We start from the raw sequence: 19512 nt of genomic DNA on the forward strand, positions 1-19512 counted from the left end.
CATTAATTTTAACAAAGTTTTTGTATCACTACCCCACTCTTCCACAAGTGGGGTCAATAGTGACATCAAGCAGTTCCTATGGAATCTTCTAAGAACCTTTAATACTTTGAAACTCTGACTGTCCCTCTTACTTATCTGATGTCATCTTTTACATCAGATGCAACTTTGACTGTCAATAATGTCCCACTTACACACCTAAAGTCATCTTTCACATCTGATGCAACTTTTACTGTCAATAATGTCCCACTTACACATCTAATGTCATCTTTTACATCTGGTGCAACTTTGACTGTCAATAATGTCCCACTTACACACCTGAAGTCATCTTTCACATCTGATGCAACTTTGACTGTCAATAATGTCCCACTTACACACACCTGAAGTCATCTTTCACATCTGATGCAACTTTGACTGTCAATAATGTCCCACTTACACACCTGAAGTCATCTTTCACATCTGATGCAACTTTGACCGTCAATAATATCCCACTTACACATCTGATGTCATCTTTTACATCTGATGCAACTTTGACTGTCAATAATGTCCCACTTACACATCTGATGCAACTTTGACTGTCAATAATGTCCCACTTACACATCTGATGTCATCTTTTATATCTGATGCAACTTTGACTGTCAATACTGTCCCACTTACACATCTGATGTCATCTTTTATATGTGATGCAACTTTGACTGTCAATAATGTCCCACTTACACATCTGATGTCATCTTTTATACCTGATGCAACTTTGACTGTCAATACTGTCCCACTTATACACCTATAGTCATCTTTCACATCTAATGCAACTTTGACTGTCAATTAAAAAAAAAGTCCAGTACCATTGATAGTCACACACACACACTAGGTGTGGTGAAATTACCCTCCGCATTTGACCCATCCCCTTGTTCCACCCCCAGGGAGGTGAGGGGAGCAGTGAGCAGCAGCGGTTGCTGCACTTGAGGATCATTTTGGTGATTTAACCCCCAATTCCAATCCTCGATGCTGAGTAAATGAGGTCGCATTTTTATAGTCTTTGGTATGACTCGGACGGGATTTGAACTCACGATCTACCAATCACAGGGAGTACACTCTAACCACAAGGCCACTGAGCCACTGTGACTGTCAATAATGTCCCACTTACACATTTGATTTCATCTTTCACATCTGATGCAACTTTGACTGTCAATAATGTCCCACTTACACATCTGATGTCAGCAGTCTCACCACCCATCCATCCATCCATTTTCTACCGCTTGGGGTCGCTGGCGCCTATCTCAGCTGCATTCGGGCAGTAGGCGGGGTACACCCTGGACAAGTCGCCACCTCATCGCCACCCAGGAAAGGGTAATATCTGATCCGCTAAAGCAGGGGTCACCAACCTTTTTGAAACCAAGAGCTACTTCTTGGGTACTGACTAATGCGAAGGGCTACCAGTTTGATACACACTTAAATAAATTGCCAAAAATAGCCAATTCGCTCAATTTACCTTTAATTAATAAATCTACATATATAAAAAAAAAATGGGTCTTGCTGTCTGTCATTCCATTGTACATTTTTTTTTACCTTTTACGGAAGGTTTTTTTTTGTAGAGAATAAATTATGAAAAAAAACACTTAATTGAACGGTTTAAAAGAGGAGAAAACACAAACAAAATTAAAATTAAATTTTGAAACACAGTTTATCTTCAATTTCGACTCTTTAAAATTCGAAATTCAACCGAAAAAAATGAAGAGAAAAACTCACTAATTTGAATCTTTTTGGAAAAAAATAAAAAAAAGAATTTATGGAACATCATTAGAAATTTTTCCTGATTAAAAATAATTTTAGAATTTTGATGACATGTTTTAAATAGGTTAAAATGCAATCTGCACTTTGTTAAAATTTATAACAAATTGAACCAAGCTATATTTCTAACAAAGACAAATCAGTATTTCTTTTAGATTTTCCAGAACAAAATTTTTTAAAAGAAATTGAAAAGACTTTGAAATCAGATTTAAATTTGATTCAACAGATTTTCTAGATTATCCAGAATATTTTTTGGGAATTTTAATCATAATAAGTTTGATTAAATAGTTCACAAATATTCTTCGTTGAAAAAACAGAAGCTAAAATTAAGAATTAAATTAAAATGTATTTATTATTCTTTACAATAAAAATAAAAAAAAATACTTTAACATTGATTTAAATTGTCAGAAAAGAAGAGGAAGGAATTTAAAATGTAAAAAGGTATATGTGTTTAAAAATCCTAAAATCATTTTTAAGGTTGTATTTTTTCTCTAAAATTGTCTGAAAGTTATAAGAAGCAAAGTAAAAAAAAAAAAAATGAATTTAAACAAGTGAAGACCAAGTCTTTAAAATATTTTCTTGGATTTTCAAATTCTATTTGAGTTTTGTCTCTCTTAGATTTTAAAAATGTCAAGCAAAGCGAGACCAGCTTGCTAGTAAATAAATACAATTTTAAAAATAGAGGCAGCTCACTGGTAAGTGCTGCTATTTGAGCTATTTTTAGGACAGGCCACCGGGCGACTCATCTGGTCCTTACGGGCTACCTGGTGCCCGTGGGCACCGCGTTGGTGACCCCTGCACTAAAGACTGTAGGACGACATAAAACTAATGCAGTAATTCCAAATACTGTAACACCTAGAAGATTTTACATTCTTATGGTTGACTCTATTGATGTAAAAACAATGGCAGGTGCATGATACTGGTTGGTTAAGTTTTGTGTTGTATCTTTCAGTATTTGTGTGAGTCAAATTTCATGTGACTCTCCTGCCAACATGGCCACCAAACACAAGTATTCATGTGGAATATACCTGGAATATGAAAATATTACAAGTCTTTGTTTTAAAGACTTTGAAGAACAAGAAACCTTGGAGTCATTTTGGTGCACCTAAGGGGTAAGTGAAGGAGATTTTGTACTATATTTTTTATAAAGAGGTACTGTGTCCGCACTACAATCAACAATATTGTACAATATACAGTCCTGCAGGGTGAAATGATAAACTATTCTGGCTTTCATAGCTGACAGACCTGTTGTAGTAGGAATCTACAAACCTCGTTTCCATATGAGTTGGGAAATTGTGTTAGATGTAAATATAAACCGAATACAACGATTGGCAAATCCTTTTCAACCCATATTCAGTTGAATGCACTACAAAGACAAGATATTTGATGTTCAAACTCATAAACTATATTTTTTTTTTTGCAAATAATGATTAACTTAGAATTTCATGGTTGCAACACGTGCCAAAGTAGTTGGGAAAGGGCATGTTCACCACTGTGTTACATCACCTTTTCTTTTAACAACACTCAATAAACGTTTGGGAACTGAGGAAACTAATTATCGAAACTTTGAAAGTGGAATCCTTTACCATTCTTGTTTTATGTAGAGCTTCAGTCGTATTTTAAGCTTTAATAATGCGCCACACATTTTCGATGGGAGACAGGTCTGGACTGCAGGCGGGCCAGGAAAGTACCCGCATTCTTTTTTTACAAAGCCACGCTATTGTAACACGTGCTGATTGGGGCTTGGCGTTGTCTTGCTGAAATAAGCAGGGGCGTCCATGAAAAAGACAGCGCTTAGATGGCAGCATATGTGGTTCCAAAACCTGTATGTACCTTTCAGCATTAATGGTGCCTTCACAGATGTGTAAGTTACCCATGCCTTGGACACTAATGCACCCCCATACCATCACAGATGCTGGCTTTTGAACTTTGCGTCGATAACAGTCTGGATGGTTCGCTTCCCCTTTGGTCCAAATGACATGATGTCGAACATTTCCAAAAACAATTTGAAATAGGGACGGCGTGGCACAGTGGAAGAGTGGCCGTACGCAACCCGAAGGTCACTGGTTCAAATCCCACCTGGAACCAACCTCGTCACGTCCGTTGTCCTGAGCAAGACACTTCACCCTTGTTCCTGATGGGTGCTGGTTGGCGCCTTGCATGGCAGCTCCCTCCATCAGTGTGCGAATGTGTGTGTGAATGGGTAAATGTGGAAGTAGTGTCAAAGCGCTTTGAGTACCTTGAAGGTAGAAAAGCGCTATACAAGTACAACCCATTTATCATTTTAAATGTGCACTCGTCAGACCACAGAACACTTTTCCACTTTGCATCAGTCCATCTTAGATGATTTCAGGCACAGAGAAGCCGGCGCCGTTTCCGGGTGTTGTTGATAAATGGCTTTTGCTTTGCATAGTAGAGCTTTAACTTGCACTTACAGATGTAGCGACCAACTGTATTTAGTGACAGTGGTTTTCTGAAGTGTTCCTGAGCCCATGTGGTGATATCCTTTAGAGATTGATGTCGTTTTTTTAATCAGTGCCGTCTGAGGGATCAAAGGTCACGGTCATTCAATGTTGTTTTCTGGCCATGCCGCTTACGTGGAGTGATTTCTCCAGATTCTCTGAACCTTTTGATGATATTATGGACCGTAGATGTTGAAATCCCAAAATTTCTTGCAATTGCACTTTGAGAAACGTTGTTCTTAAACTGTTTGACTATTTGCTCACGCAGTTGTGGACAAAGGGGTGTACCTCGCCCCATCCTTTCTTGTGAAAGACTGAGCATTTTTTGGGAAGCTGTTTTTATACCCAATCATGGCACCCACCTGTTCCCAATTAGCCTGCACACCTGTGGGATGTTCCAAATAAGTGTTTGATGAGCATTCCTCAACTTTATCAGTATTTATCGCCACCTTTCCCAACTTCTTTGTCACGTGTTGCTGGCATCAAATTCTAAAATTAATAATTATTTGCAACAACAAAAAAATGTTTATCAGTTTGAACATCAAATATGTTGTCTTTGTGGCATATTCAACTGAATATGGGTTGAAAATGATTTGCAAATCATTGTATTCCATTTATATTTACATCCAACACAATTTCCCAACTCATATGGAAACGGAGTTCGTACAATATTATTATATTTGGAGTTGCTTTGGCATCAAAAGAACGATCCACAGCCACCAAAGTCTGTTCCTTAACTCTTCAATTTCGACTCGTCAAGCTCAATCAATACTGAGTTGTCGACCACAATAAAAAGCCATCGCCATTGGAGCCTTCATCGTACGAATCACCATGGCAACGGCAGACTGAGAAATGACGACCTTCTTTACCCTCCTGCAAATGAATCTTTTCATGCGTGATTAGGGTGACTATGAACAAATTTTTAGGAAGAAAATAAGTACGTACTTAAAAATAATAGAATACAATTGGCATGAGGGACAATTGCATACATTTTGAATACAGTAGCTTATAGACTTATTTTTCATCTAGTGCTGTTGACTTATTGATACTTTTAATCAGGTTTAATCCCCGGATATTATCCACTTGCAAAATAACTTTTCTAAAATGAGCTAAATATTCAGGCAATATTGCAATTTTATTGTCAGAATATGATTTTTTTAATGTACCATAATTTTCAGGCACTAAGGCGCACTTAAAATCCTTACATTACATCATTACATTTTCTCTCTCTCTCTCTCTCTATATATATATATATATATATGTATATCCATCCATCCATTTCCTACCGCTTATTCCCTTTTGGGGTGGCGGGGGGCGCTGGTGCCTATCTCAGCGTGTACACCCTGGACAAGTCGCTTCCACATCGCAGGGCCAACACAGATAGACTGACAACGTTAAACATTTGAAGTTATATTTATTATTTATTATATATTGTCCCTGACTAAATTAGAGCCCCAAGCAGAATTTATTTGAAGGCCCACTTGTGTCAAAAATATTTATTTTTGTACATTTAAAAATTTATGTGAAACGATTTAGATCAGGGGTCCCCCAAATTACCGCCCCATAGCGTCCAAAATCCGGCACGCGGGAAGTCCCAAGTTTTAAAAAAATGATACAAATATTTTTTTTAGGATTAATATTTTTTCCAATCTGTCCTTTCTTTTTCATTTTGTACCGCTTGTTACTCTCGGTGTCTCCTAGCATATTGTCTAAAGATGCATTTACCCATTGCACTTGGAATGCATACATATATATATATATATATATATATATATACATATACATACATATATATATATTTTTTTTTTTGTATACACACATATATATATATATATATATGTATATATATATATACATATACATACATATATATATATTTTTTTTTTTTGTATACACACATATATATATATATATATATATATATATATATATATATATATATATATACATATACATACATATATATATATATATTTTTTTTTTTGTATACACACACATATATATATATATATATATATATATATATATATATATATATATATATATATATATATATACATTAGGCCAGGAAAAAAACACAAGAGGCTATATCATCCCTACAAGCCTGTTTTGCAGGTTTCCCTGCTCGTCAGGGGATTTAACAGGCTTGTAGGGATGATATAGCCTCTTGTGTTTTTTCCTTATCTAACGTATATTCTGCTCTACCCCGGTATTGAGCACTGTATAACGGATAAAACCACAGAAACCTTGACTATATATATGCATATATATATATATATATATTGTGTCTATATATATATATATATATATGTATATACATTTACACACATATATATGTGAATATATATATTTATATATTTACACAAACACACAGCCCGGCCCCCTGACCACATTTTTTTAACCCAATGCGGCCCCTGAGTTAAAATTTTGGGGACCCCTGCACTAAAGCATTAAAAACAAACTAAAAAAAATTTGAAACAACAAGATTTCACGGTAAAAAAAAAAAAAAACAGCAGCTCTTTTGCATGAATTTCACCGCTAAAAACTGGTCTTGTTTCTCCATTCCATTCCATTTATTCAATTTTTTTATATGCTGTAAAAAAAAAATTAATAAAACACTGCTTTTATTGTAAAACTCTGGTGACTGAGCTGCCAATTTTTAAAATAAAATGTTTACTTTTTTTTTCTTTTTGTAGCATATGTCAAAAAAATATATTGTTAATGTACTGTATATTTATACATGTATATTCAACAATTAATTATTGATAAATACGGCCCTCTGAGGCAAACCGTAACTGAGATGTGGCCCTCAATGAAAACCAGTTATATTCACAATAATCATACAGTTCATGTTGGATCCCACACGTCTGGCAGGATTATTTGCTGACTCCAATGTGGGAAGAAACGTCACGCGAATACTTAGTAAAAATGGCAGAAAATAGTGAAAAGGTGTCAAGCGTGATCTGGCCTTACATGCAGTACTTAAAAATAGGGTAAACATTTTGGCATGGAGAGTGTGACATTTTCCAAAATGTACGGGGAGTTAAAGGTATGTAGGTCAGGTTGGAAAGAGCACATGTGATCTATAGAAACGTGCGGGAGAGTATTTATTTTTATTTTTTTTATTTGACTATTCAGTAATCACCTGGCTTAGTTAATAAAGCTTTTGGACGTTCAACTTTAGATCGATTACTAAAATAGTGTTTGTCGTCAAGCATTAATTTATTGTGGAAAAAAAAATCACAATTTATAAACCATAGATTGTGACCATTTGGATGTTTTTTTCAAACTGTTAGCAAAGTGTTTATTTTGGCAGAATAAGGTCAAACTTGCGGACTGATGACATTCAAATTGTTGCCCGTCAATTGGCTGTCGTCAATAAATGTGTCTAGAAAAAAAAATGTACGCAAAATTTACACCGAAGTATGTCCTGTGCACTCAAAGAAGTGTGTAAAATGTAGATTTAAATCATCACAGGTCAAATTTAAAGGGAGAATAAATGTTAGCTCTGAGTTATGTTTACGGATGGTTTAGTACAGTGGTTCTCAAACTTTTTTTCCCCCCAAAGATTAGATAAAAGCTTGGCTCTGCAAGTACCACCATAATGGCCTACATTAGAATACAGTAGCGTAGTAGGCCTAAGTATTCATTAAACACCTTCTGAAACCCACTACTACCGACCACGCAGTCTGATAGTTTATATATCAATGATGAAATATTAACATTGCAACACATGCCAATACGGCCGGGTTAGTTTACTAAATTGCAATTTTAAATTTCGCGAAATTCCACAGTATTTTGGACATCTGTGTTGCTGAATCTTTTGCAATTCGTTCAATGGACACGTTGGGAACGTTGGCAAGTATGAGTTGTCAAGCTCCGTTCATATTAAACTCGCGTGCCGCACCTACATTAAATTGTCATATCAAAGTGCGGGCCGCATGTTTGAGACCCCTGTTATACACAAATGATTGAAAATGAGTCATTTAAAAAATATCGACAAATAAATGTACTTTTGGTCAACGTACTTTCCCTTTTTTTTTTTTTTCAATTTTCAGCAAAGCACAAGTAGATAGTTAATTGGGCATAATCGTCAAAGAGGTTATATTTGAACCACGAGCCATAGTGACAATGTGATTAAAACATGAGCTTATGCTGAGGCTTTTATTTTGACACTTAATTATACATACGTTGGAATCAGCAAACTGATGTATGATTGGTGTGTTATATATTTCATGCTGCATAAATAAACATCCTATAATGACTTAAAGCAAAACATATGAACCAGTTTAAATTGTTTGTTTAACAGTATTACGGCAGTGTTTGTGATCCCAGAGTGCAGAGCGGGGGAAACCATGTGCAGGTACAAAGAGTCTTAAATTGAAGAATAGTGTAAAGACTGCCGGAAATGTCCCTTCGTGGATGCATGGACATGAATACAGCAAGAGGTAAGAAATAACGAATTTATTCTTAATAACGAAAAGGAGCTCTGAACAGAAACACTGGAGCTAATAAAAAGGCAAACCAAAAAACGCTAGTAGGAAAACTAGGAGGTACAAATAGACAAACTAAAATGGCACGTAGGCACAAAAGGAAAAAAACAAATCATCAGTGTGTGGACTGGAAAAAACACTCAAGGGCTTAGCGTGAGAAGCTAGCGGGAATATAAATCAATCAATCAATCAATGTTTATTTATATAGCCCTAAATCACTAGTGTCTCAAAGGGCTGCACCAACCACTACGACATCCTCGGTAGGCCCACATAAGGGCAAGGAAAACTCACACCCAGTGGGACATCGGTGACAATGATGACTATGAGAACCTTGGAGAGGAGGAAAGCAATGGATGTCGAGCGGGTCTAACATGATACTGTGAAAGTTCAATCCACAATGGATACAACACAGTCGCGAGAGTCCAGTCCAAAGCGGATCCAACACAGCAGCGAGAGTCCCGTTCACAGCGGAGCCAGCAGGAAACCATCCCAAGCGGAGGCGGATCAGCAGCACAGAGATGTCCCCAGCCGATACACAGGCGAGCAGTACATGGCCACCGGATCGGACCGGACCCCTTCCACAAGGGAGAGTGGGACATAGAAGAAAAAGAAAAGAAACGGCAGATCAACTGGTCTAAAAAGGGAGTCTATTTAAAGGCTAGAGTATACAAATGAGTTTAAATAATTGCGTGAAAGCAAATGATCAAACGTACAGTTGCGTGAGAGCAAACTATGAACCCAGAAAGAATAAACAAAGAAGCCTGGCTTATATAGAAGGGTGATAATTAGTATCAGGTGTGCGGGGACCGAGACTAGCAGGTGGGCTGATGAGTACCACGGTGACGGACTAAACAGGAAGTAAGTGGGTCAGAAGGAGAACAAAAAAAAGATGGAAAAATAAACAATGTGAAGATCCGAGTAACGGATCGCAACAAATAGACTGACTTCAATGACAGCGAAAGCAATTCATGTCCTTAAGCATGGCTGTGGAGGGGGTGTGGCCTGCGAGCCTGCCGCGGAACGGCGTGTGCCAGGACCGGCCTCGAAGACAGCGACAGGTGAGTGGATGGCCCAGGTGGGCCTTGTTATCTAATCACCTGTCGCCTTTATTAGCAGCAGCCAGCATGAGACATGGGGTTTGAAGTTGGAGTGAGAGACAGAAGCAGAAAAACATTTTTCTGGAAATCTGGGCTCTCGTGGCAGCGTGTGCTGGTCCGAGGAACCCACTAGAGGGCAACCTCTACGAATGGCATAATCTAAGTAAACAACACAAAACATTTTGCATGTAGCAAGCAACGATCCAGCGCCTAATGAACGCTGTGATTGGTATATAAAGCTCTCTGACTAGAGCGTCCTGAACACCAACAAGTGTGCTCACTCAGCAACAAGTGGCAACCAAAAGGAGGAAAGAAATAACAACTAAACATAGAAAAAGAAGGAATGTCCTGCAGTAAATATAAAAATGGGACCCATTATCTCCCTGATTGACACTCAGCATCAAGGAGTTGGAATTGGGGGTTAAATCACTAAAAAAGTATTCCCGGGCGTGGTCACTGCCGCTGCTCACTGCTCCCCTCACCTCCCAGGGGGTGGAACAAGGGGATGGGTCAAATTCAGGGAATAATTTCACCACACCTGGTGTGTGTGTGACAATTGTCCATACTTTAAGTTTAATTTTACCAGGTCATGATAGTTTGTATGTTATACATTATTGCTGTGAATACAATTATGATGATAATCATTTTAAAAAGGAATTCACTGACCAAGATACTTTTGTTTTATTGATACAAACTTTAATCATGACAAAAGTAATAACATTCTCACATGTATATACTTCACTTAAAATGTAGTCATTGTTCACAAAAATGCATTATTCACAAATAAGGCCGATAATAAATCAGACCAGAGTGCTACATGGCAAACGTTTCTCAATGAAGCCATTAACAAAATACTAAAAAACAAATGATATTTAACAGCAAAGGACAACCTCAAAACTACAAAATAAAATTTAAAAAAAGTTTAACTTTTAAATGAAATATGCACTTAATATCGCTATTTTCACTATTAAGAATATAATAAGTCACAAAGAAAACCAATACAAAACAAGGCATCAAGAATGTCAAATTACAAAGATTTTATTCAAACAGCTGGGAGTTATTTTACAGCTTGTATTAAAAGCCACATGCACAAACGAGTTCTTACATACACTTCATTGTCACAAAAATAAACTACTGCCACACCGCAAACTGCTCCAAAAATACATATTTTTTTAAAGTTTTTGCACTATAAAGCAGTGGTCCCCAATCTTTTTGTATCCGCGGACCGGTCAACGCTTAATAATTTTTCCCGCGGCCCGGGTGGTGTCCTTCTTTGTCATAAAAAAGGGACGTTTTTGTCATGAAAAAGGGAGGTTTTTGTGGTTTTTGCACGAATTGTAAGTGTATATTTTGTTTTTTATGTTGATTTAATAAAAGAAAAAAGAAAAACATTTTATTATTATTTTTTTTATATAAAAAATTCTTCTGCGGCCCGGTGGTTGGGGACCACTGCTATAAAGCATTGCAATAACTCCGTCAAGAGCCGCATACATTTTTCACTTTTATTTTTACCATCTGCAATACCTGTCAGTATCCCACTTGACCCCGAGCAAACATAAATGAGTTACAAAAAAATGACAATACATTTTTTCAATCTGGTTTTTGTATCAGATTGGTAGCAAAAAGTGACGTTCTTTTTTTTTTTTTTTAATGTGTCAAACTTTTATTTTTATTATTTTAATTTTGTAATTTATTTTTTTTATTTTCGACTCCTTCTACCGTATTGCTTTTTCACTATCTTGTTTAGCTCATTCATTGTTTAAGTTCTTTGTTTTTTTTATTTGTTTTGTTAAGAGGCCTACTGAAACCCACTACTACCAACCACGCAGTCTGATAGTTTATATATCAATGATGAAATATTAACATTGTAACACATGCCAATACGGCCTTTTCAGTTTACTAAATTGCAATTGTACATTTCGCGCCGAAATATCCGGCTGAAACGTCTCGGTATGATGTTCCCAGCTATTAGCTTGTCTGTTTTCATCGCGAAATTCCACATCATTCTAGACATCTGTGTTGCTGAATCTTTTGCAATTTGTTCAATGAACAATGGAGACATCAAAGAAGAAAGCTGTAGGTGGGAAGCGGTGCATTGCGGCCGGCTTTAGCAACACAAACACAGGCGGTGTTTCATTGTTTACATTCCGGAAAGATGACAGTCAAGCTTTACTATGGAACAGAGCGGTCAAGCGAACACGGTTGGACTGGACCACACACACAAAATACAGTGTATTATGCAGCGATCATATCGAAAGATCGTGTTTCGAAGAGGGTCCCTTGCGAAGGGCAGAGATGGGCATCGCCACCACCTGAAGAAAGTTACGGGGCCTACCTTCAGGTTGTACAGGTACGACCATATAATCTCACTAAAACACTAGTAACACAATAAGCAGATAATGGATTTTTCCAGAATTATCCTAGTAAAATAGTCTAATAACATCTGAATTGCTCCCACTGCCCTCTAGTCTTTTTCTTTTTTTCTAACCCTTCACTCTCATTTTCCTCATCCAGAAATCTTTCATCCTCGCTCAAGTTAACCAGGCAGACCCGTCAAGTCAGGTAAAATTTCCATCTAATATACCGTAAATATGGTCTGATTACAAGAAAATATAGTGTAGATGACTAGAAGAGGGAATGGCACTTCTACCTCCGGTTGAAAGTTCAGTCTAAACAGAAGGGCAGCGTAGGAATAAAGTAGCGGCTCATAGTCGAGAATTTCCGCTACGTAACATCTTGCCTCGGTCTTTCTCGGTCCGTGTTTGTACTCGATTCCCAGTTTCTTCGAAAAGAGACAGACCTCACATATGTGAAGGTTCAGTAAGTGTGAATTGTTTTAGTTATATTGTAAAACTTACAAGCATTGCTTGGAGTTATAAGTGAAGAACCCGAACCAGTAGAAACGATGAAGCTATAGTGTGGATGACTAGAAGAAGGAATGGCACTTCTACTTCCGGTTGAAAGTTCAGTCTAACCAGAAAGGTAGTTTAGCATTTGCAATAGAAAACTTGTTTTAAATGAAATAACACTCCTGTCTTTGATCGTTTAAATGTTTTAAACTATTTGCATTGTGGTCTTTCGGTCAAGAACAATCCATAAATCGGCCACGCCGTTTTGTAGGCGGCAGTGTACAAAGCGTAGGAATGAAGTAGCAGCTTATAGTCCGAAATTTCCGGTACGCAACCATCTTGCCTCGGGCTTTCTCGGTCCGTGTTTGTACTCGATTCCCAGTTTCTTCGAAAAGAGACAGACCTCACATATGTGAAGGTTCAGTAAGTGTGAATTGTTTTAGTTATATTGTAAAACTTACAAGCATTGCTTGGAGTTATAAGTGAAGAACCCGAACCAGTAGAAACGATGAAGCTATAGTGTGGATGACTAAAAAAAGGAATGGCACTTCTACTTCCGGTTGAAAGTTCAGTCTAACCAGAAAGGTAGTTTAGCATCTGCAATAGAAAACTCGTTTTAAATGAAATAACACTCCTGTCTTTGATCGTTTACATTTTTTAAACTATTTGTATTGTGGTCTTTCGGTGCAGAACAATCCATAAATCTGCCACGCCGTTTTGTAGGCGGCAGTGTACAAAGCGTAGGAATAAAGTAGCAGCTTATAGTCCGGAATTCTGTGTATGTAACATATTGCCTCAGACTTTCTCGGTCCATGTTTGTACTCGATTCCCAGTTTCTTCGAAAAGAGACAGACATCACACATGTGACGGTTAAGTAAGTATGAATTGTTTTAGTTATATTGTAAAACTCACAAACATTGCTTGGAGTTATAAGTCAAGAATCCGTACCAGTAGAAACTATGAAGCTTCTTTGATTTTTTTAAAACTATTTGAATTTTGGCCTTTCAGTGGAGAAAAATCCGTAAATCAGCCGTGCCATTTTTGTAAGCCACGGTGTGTGACGCGTAGGAATAAAGTTGCGGCTTATAGTGTGGAATTTCCGGTACGTAACCATCTTGCCTCGGGCTTTCTCGGTCCGTGTTTGTACTCGATTCCCAGTTCCTTCGAAAAGAGACAGAAATCACATATGTGATGGTTCAGTAAGTATGAATTGTTTTAGTTATATTTTAAAACTTACAAGCATTGCTTGGAGTTATAAGTGAAGAACCCGAACCAGTAGAAACGATGAAGCTATAGTGTGGATGACTAAAAGAGGGAATGGCACTTCTACTTCCGGTTGAAAGTTCAGTCTAACCAGAAAGGTAGTTTAGCATCTGCAATAGATCAAATGAAATAACACTCCTGTCTTTGATCGTTTAAATGTTTTAAACTATTTGCATTGTGGTCTTTCGGTCAAGAACAATCCATAAATCGGCCACGCCGTTTTGTAAGCCGCGGTGTACAAAGCGTAGGAATAAAGTAGCAGCTTATAGTCCGAAATTTCCGGTACGCAACCATCTCGCCTCGGGCTTTCTCGGTCCGTGTTTGTACTCGATTCCCAGTTTCTTCGAAAAGAGACAGACATCACACGTGTGATGGTTTAGTAAGTATGAATTGTTTTAGTTATATTGTAAAACTTACAAGCATTGCTTGGAGTTATAAGTGAAGAACCCGAACCAGTAGAAACTATGAAGCTATAGTGTGGATGACTAAAAGAAGGAATGGCACTTCTACTTCCGGTTGAAAGTTCAGTTTAACCAGAAAGGTAGTTTAGCATCTGCAATAGAAAACTTGTTTTAAATGAAATAACACTCCTGTCTTTGATCGTTTACATTTTTTAAACTATTTGTATTGTGGTCTTTCGGTCAAGAACAATCCATAAATCGGCCACGCCGTTTTGTAGGCGGCAGTGTACAAAGCGTAGGAATAAAGTAGCAGCTTATAGTCCGAAATTTCCGGTACGCAACCATCTCGCCTCGGGCTTTCTCGGTCCGTGTTTGTACTCAATATCCAGTTTCGGGCTTTCTCGGTCCGTGTTTATACTCGATTCCCAGTTTCTTCGAAAAGAGACAGACCTCACATATGTGATGGTTCAGTAAGTATGAATTGTTTTAGTTATATTTTAAAACTTACAAGCATTGCTTGGAGTTATAAGTGAAGAACCCGAACCAGTAGAAACGATGAAGCTATAGTGTGGATGACTAAAAGAGGGAATGGCACTTCTACTTCCGGTTGAAAGTTCAGTCTAACCAGAAAGGTAGTTTAGCATCTGCAATAGATCAAATGAAATAACACTCCTGTCTTTGATCGTTTAAATGTTTTAAACTATTTGCATTGTGGTCTTTCGGTCAAGAACAATCCATAAATCGGCCACGCCGTTTTGTAAGCCGCGGTGTACAAAGCGTAGGAATAAAGTAGCAGCTTATAGTCCGAAATTTCCGGTACGCAACCATCTCGCCTCGGGCTTTCTCGGTCCGTGTTTGTACTCGATTCCCAGTTTCTTCGAAAAGAGACAGACATCACACGTGTGATGGTTTAGTAAGTATGAATTGTTTTAGTTATATTGGAAAACTTAAACATTTCTTGGAGTTTTAAGTGAAGAATACGAACCAATAGAAACGATGAAGCTATAGTGTGGATGACTAAAAGAAGGAATGGCACTTCTACTTCCGGTTGAAAGTTCAGTCTAACCAGAAAGGTAGTTTAGCATCTGCAATAGAAAACTCGTTTCAAATGAAATAACACTCCTGTCTTTGATCGTTTACATTTTTTAAACTATTTGTATTGTGGTCTTTCGGTCAAGAACAATCCATAAATCGGCCACGCCGTTTTGTAGGCGGCAGTGTACAAAGCGTAGGAATAAAGTTGTAGCTTATAATCCAAAATTTCCGGTATGCAACCATCTCGCCTCGGGCTTTCTCGGTCCGTGTTCGTACTCAATTTCCAGTTTCTTAGAAGAGAGACAGACATCACAAATGGGACGTTTTAGTGAATATGAATTGTTTTAGTTATATTGTAAAACTTACAAACATTGCTTGGAGATATGAATAAAGAATCCGTACCAGTAGAAACGATGAAGCTTGTTTAATTTTTTTTTTAACTATTTGAATTGTGGCCTTTCAGTGGAGAAAAGTCCATAAATCAGCTGCGCCATTTTTGTAAGCCGCGGTCTGCAAAGTGTAGGAATAAAGTAGCGGCTTATAGTCCGGAATTTCCGGTGCATAACCATCTTGCCTCGGGCTTTCTCGGCTCGTGTCTGTACTCGATTCCCAGTTTCTCGGAAAAGAGAACTTGAGATACGCACGCTCCGGTGCAAGTTGCAGGCAAACAAATTCTTGTTCAACTTTCCATGTCACTCAAATGACACGGCGTTAAAACTTGCACACGATTCCTCTTTCATCCGAGAGCTTTCTGTTCCTTGAGAAGATCGTAAATGTCGTCGGCGCTGCTTAGTCTTTCGAAGAAGGGGATGAGGTCAAGGAGCTCGCTATCTGACGTGTCATCAAACCAGGAGCCCACCGGAACCTGTAGGATTCAGCAACACGGTGGAAGCAAACGTTGAGAAAAACTTTATGGCAGAGAAGGAATTCGGGGAGAGCGTACCGCGTTGTCCGGGTGGAAGACGTAGGAGGCCGGGGAATTGTCGATGATGATGACTTTGTTGAGGTCTCTCCCTAAGTGACTCAGGTCTTTGACATAGTTCCCTTTGTGAAAGACGCAGGCCTCCCTGAAGAGACGGCTCCGGAAAGCGCCGCATCTATCCAGGATGTCCGACACGGGGTCCGCGTACTGTTGCCACAGAAAGAAACTTACCGGTTATTTCAGGGGGTTGGCAACCCTACTGGTCACACTTATCATTACACCACATACCAACTAAAATAGCTTCGAGGTCGGTAAGCAAAACCAGAAATGTTCCGTACATTAGGCGCCTTTATCATGAATTGATTAACCCCGACTTAAACAAATTGAAAAATGTATTCGGGTGTTACCATTTATTGGTCTATTGCGGGGGTCGGGAACCTTTTTGGCTGAGAGAGCCATGAAAGCCAAATATTATAAAATGTATGTCCGAGAGAGCCATATAATAATTTTTAACACTGAATACAAATAAATGTGTGCATTTTTAAGTAAGACCAACATTTTAAGAATATAATAGGTATCTTCTTCTTTTAATAACATTGTCATTCTGAAGCTAATTAATAAAATAGTTCTTACCATTAATGCGATTTCTTGAAAACGGAGGGATGGATTAAAATGCATGATAATGTTTTATATTTTGAACGTTATTTTTAACACTGTGATTACCAGCGGAATTATTCATTACTTATCGCTGTGAGAGTTTATGTAAATTCACCTAATTGGGTTGATAATATTTTTTGCAAACCCATAACTATAATTCAAAAATGTGCTGTTATTGAGTGTCTGTGCTGTGTAGTGCTCGGCAGAGTAAATGTGTAATACTCTTCCATGTCAGTAGGTGGCTAATTGCTTTTGTAGATGTCGGGAACATGGTATGTCGTGATTACAAAATGCGGGAGGCTGCATGTAGGTAAAAAGGTATCCAACACTTAAACTAAAAATAAACAAAAAGGCGAGTGCCGCTAAGAAAAGGCATTGAAGCAAAACAAAACTAAAACCGAACTGGCTGCAAAGTAAACAAAAACAGAATGCTGGACGACAGCAAAGACTTACAGTGTGCGGAGCAGACGGCGTCCACAAAGTACATCCGTACATGGCATGACAATCAACAATGTCCACACAAAGAAGAAGTGCGTCCGCACAACTTAAATAGTCTTGATTGTAAAAACAAAGCACGCGCGATGAATAGCATTCAAGGAGGACATGAAACTGCGACAGGAAAATACCAACAAAAGAAGAAAAGCCACCAAAATAGGAGCGCAACTCACACAAGAAAACACCGAAAAAACTCAAAATAAGTTACGGCTTGACAGTACACCTACATAGAGACAAGAGCTATTGCGAGAACAATTTTTTTTAATGTTTTCTGCTGGTGGTGCGCCTCAGAATTTTTTTAATGAAAAAAAAGTGTTTTGGCTCAAAAAAGGTTGAAAAACACTGACTTATCGTGTTAAGCAATGCCAGCTAGGATTTATCTGAGAGCCAGATGCAGTCATCAAAAGAGCCACATCTGGCTCTAGAGCCATAGGTTCCCTACCCCTGCTCTATTGTATGGAATATGTACTGTAATAAAAGTTTCAATCAATTAATCAATCAATCAATCAATCAAAGACTCGGGTATTAAAGTGCACTGTTGAGTTTTGAGGGGGAAAACATTTTATGTGAGCATTATAGTTATGTTGTTTTCTTAAACTTCTGAGTTTCATTTGCGAGTATTGTATTCTAGGCTTTGCACGCAGTAGCAATTCCAAGACATTAGATGGCAGTGGTGCAAAAGCTAGAGTGTGTTGCCATTGCTTGGAAGTAGCCACTCTGCAAAAACTGAATTCAAATAAAATGAAATATTCCAAATAAGAGTGATATTTGCTTATTTTTGGTCTGATGGGAAGATTCTTTTTACAAAGCAGATTTTATGTTGGAGTGTTTTACTTGTTTTAAGGGCTTTGGCCTATATTGAGTAAAACATGCTTGAAACTAGAATATCAACTGTTGCAAAGCTGTGTCATTAACACTCACAAGTATAAAACTACTTTTTAAAGTAATAATTTCTTACTTCAAGCATGGAAAATAAAACAATGATGTCAAGATAATGGCACTAGCATTTACTTAATTCAAGAATATTTTTCAACATAAAGCGAAATGGTCACTTTTTTTCTATCAAGAAAAGTGCACTTGTTATTAGTGAGAATATACTTATTTTAAGGTATTTTTGGGTTCATTGAGGTTAGCTAATTTTACTTGTTTTGGAAAGTCTTGACAAGCCAAATGTTCTTGTTCTATTTGTCATGATCCACGACTTGGATCATGCCATGTTCTGTTTTTGTTCTGTTCGTACATCACATTCTGTTATTTGATGTCCTTAGTTCCTGGTGGCACTTCCCGTTTTGTTCCGTTGTCATAATTGCCCAATTAGTGTCACTTGCTTTCTGTTTCTTACGCGCACCTGATTTGTGATTATCTCCTTATTTAAGACTGCCTTTGTTTGCCATTCGTTCTCGGACTCTTATTTGCTTCCACGCAACAGATGACGTCGCTCTTCCCGCATTGTGGTAATCTACTTTTGAGACTGTTTATGTCCCTAGTTTACATGCTTTCTGTTTGTTTTGTCTAAGTGCCTTTGGGCAAGTGCCTTTGTTCTTAGTTTTTCTATTATAGTGTTCTTTAGTGTACAAATAAATTATCAATCCTACCATCACGCTGTGTTCCATCTCCGCTGCACCCACGAGAGAACAAAACATCACCACGATGCCACCCAAGCGTCACACTACTGGCAGATAATTGTGCTTAGTTCAAATAAAATACGACAAATTTTTGTATTTCTTTTTCTTGTTTTTGAACACTGACTTTTTGCAGTGCATGAAGCTGGAAGTGCCAGTCTTGTTGTTTGTTGCGCTCTAAAAAGTGTTTCTTCTGTAAGTATTGTCCTTAGCGCACACCATCTTAGTTGTAGTTTTCATTACCAAATTTACAGGTGTTGAAATCGCTAATATCTTATCGATAGCATGAAAATGAGCATTGAGTAAGCGTGTTTTGAAAAGTGGAGCCGAATTCAGTATCGACACATTTTATTTTACATTTTTATAAGCCAACTACAAGCTCCAATTGATGAAGATTCCATTATTATGTAGTGTCTTTTTGTAAAGTATTT

At 37.7% G+C, this 19512-nt stretch overlaps 1 protein-coding gene across 1 annotated transcript in view; it reads right to left on the reverse strand.

The window, feature by feature from the left end:
- Nucleotides 1–10854: 10854 nt before the first annotated feature.
- LOC133564248 (uncharacterized) overlaps nt 10855–19512 on the reverse strand; it is a 33629-nt gene continuing 24971 nt past the window's right edge. The window contains exons 5-6 of the mRNA XM_061918432.1: nt 16329–16514; nt 10855–16250 (exon numbers count right to left, since the gene is read on the reverse strand). Of these exons, the coding sequence (XP_061774416.1) occupies nt 16122–16250; nt 16329–16514 (315 nt within the window). The 3' untranslated portion in view covers nt 10855–16121. The remainder of the gene's footprint in view (nt 16251–16328; nt 16515–19512) is intronic.

The sequence above is a fragment of the Nerophis ophidion genome, linkage group LG13, assembly GCF_033978795.1.
Source record: "Nerophis ophidion isolate RoL-2023_Sa linkage group LG13, RoL_Noph_v1.0, whole genome shotgun sequence".
Lineage (NCBI taxonomy): Eukaryota > Metazoa > Chordata > Actinopteri > Syngnathiformes > Syngnathidae > Nerophis > Nerophis ophidion.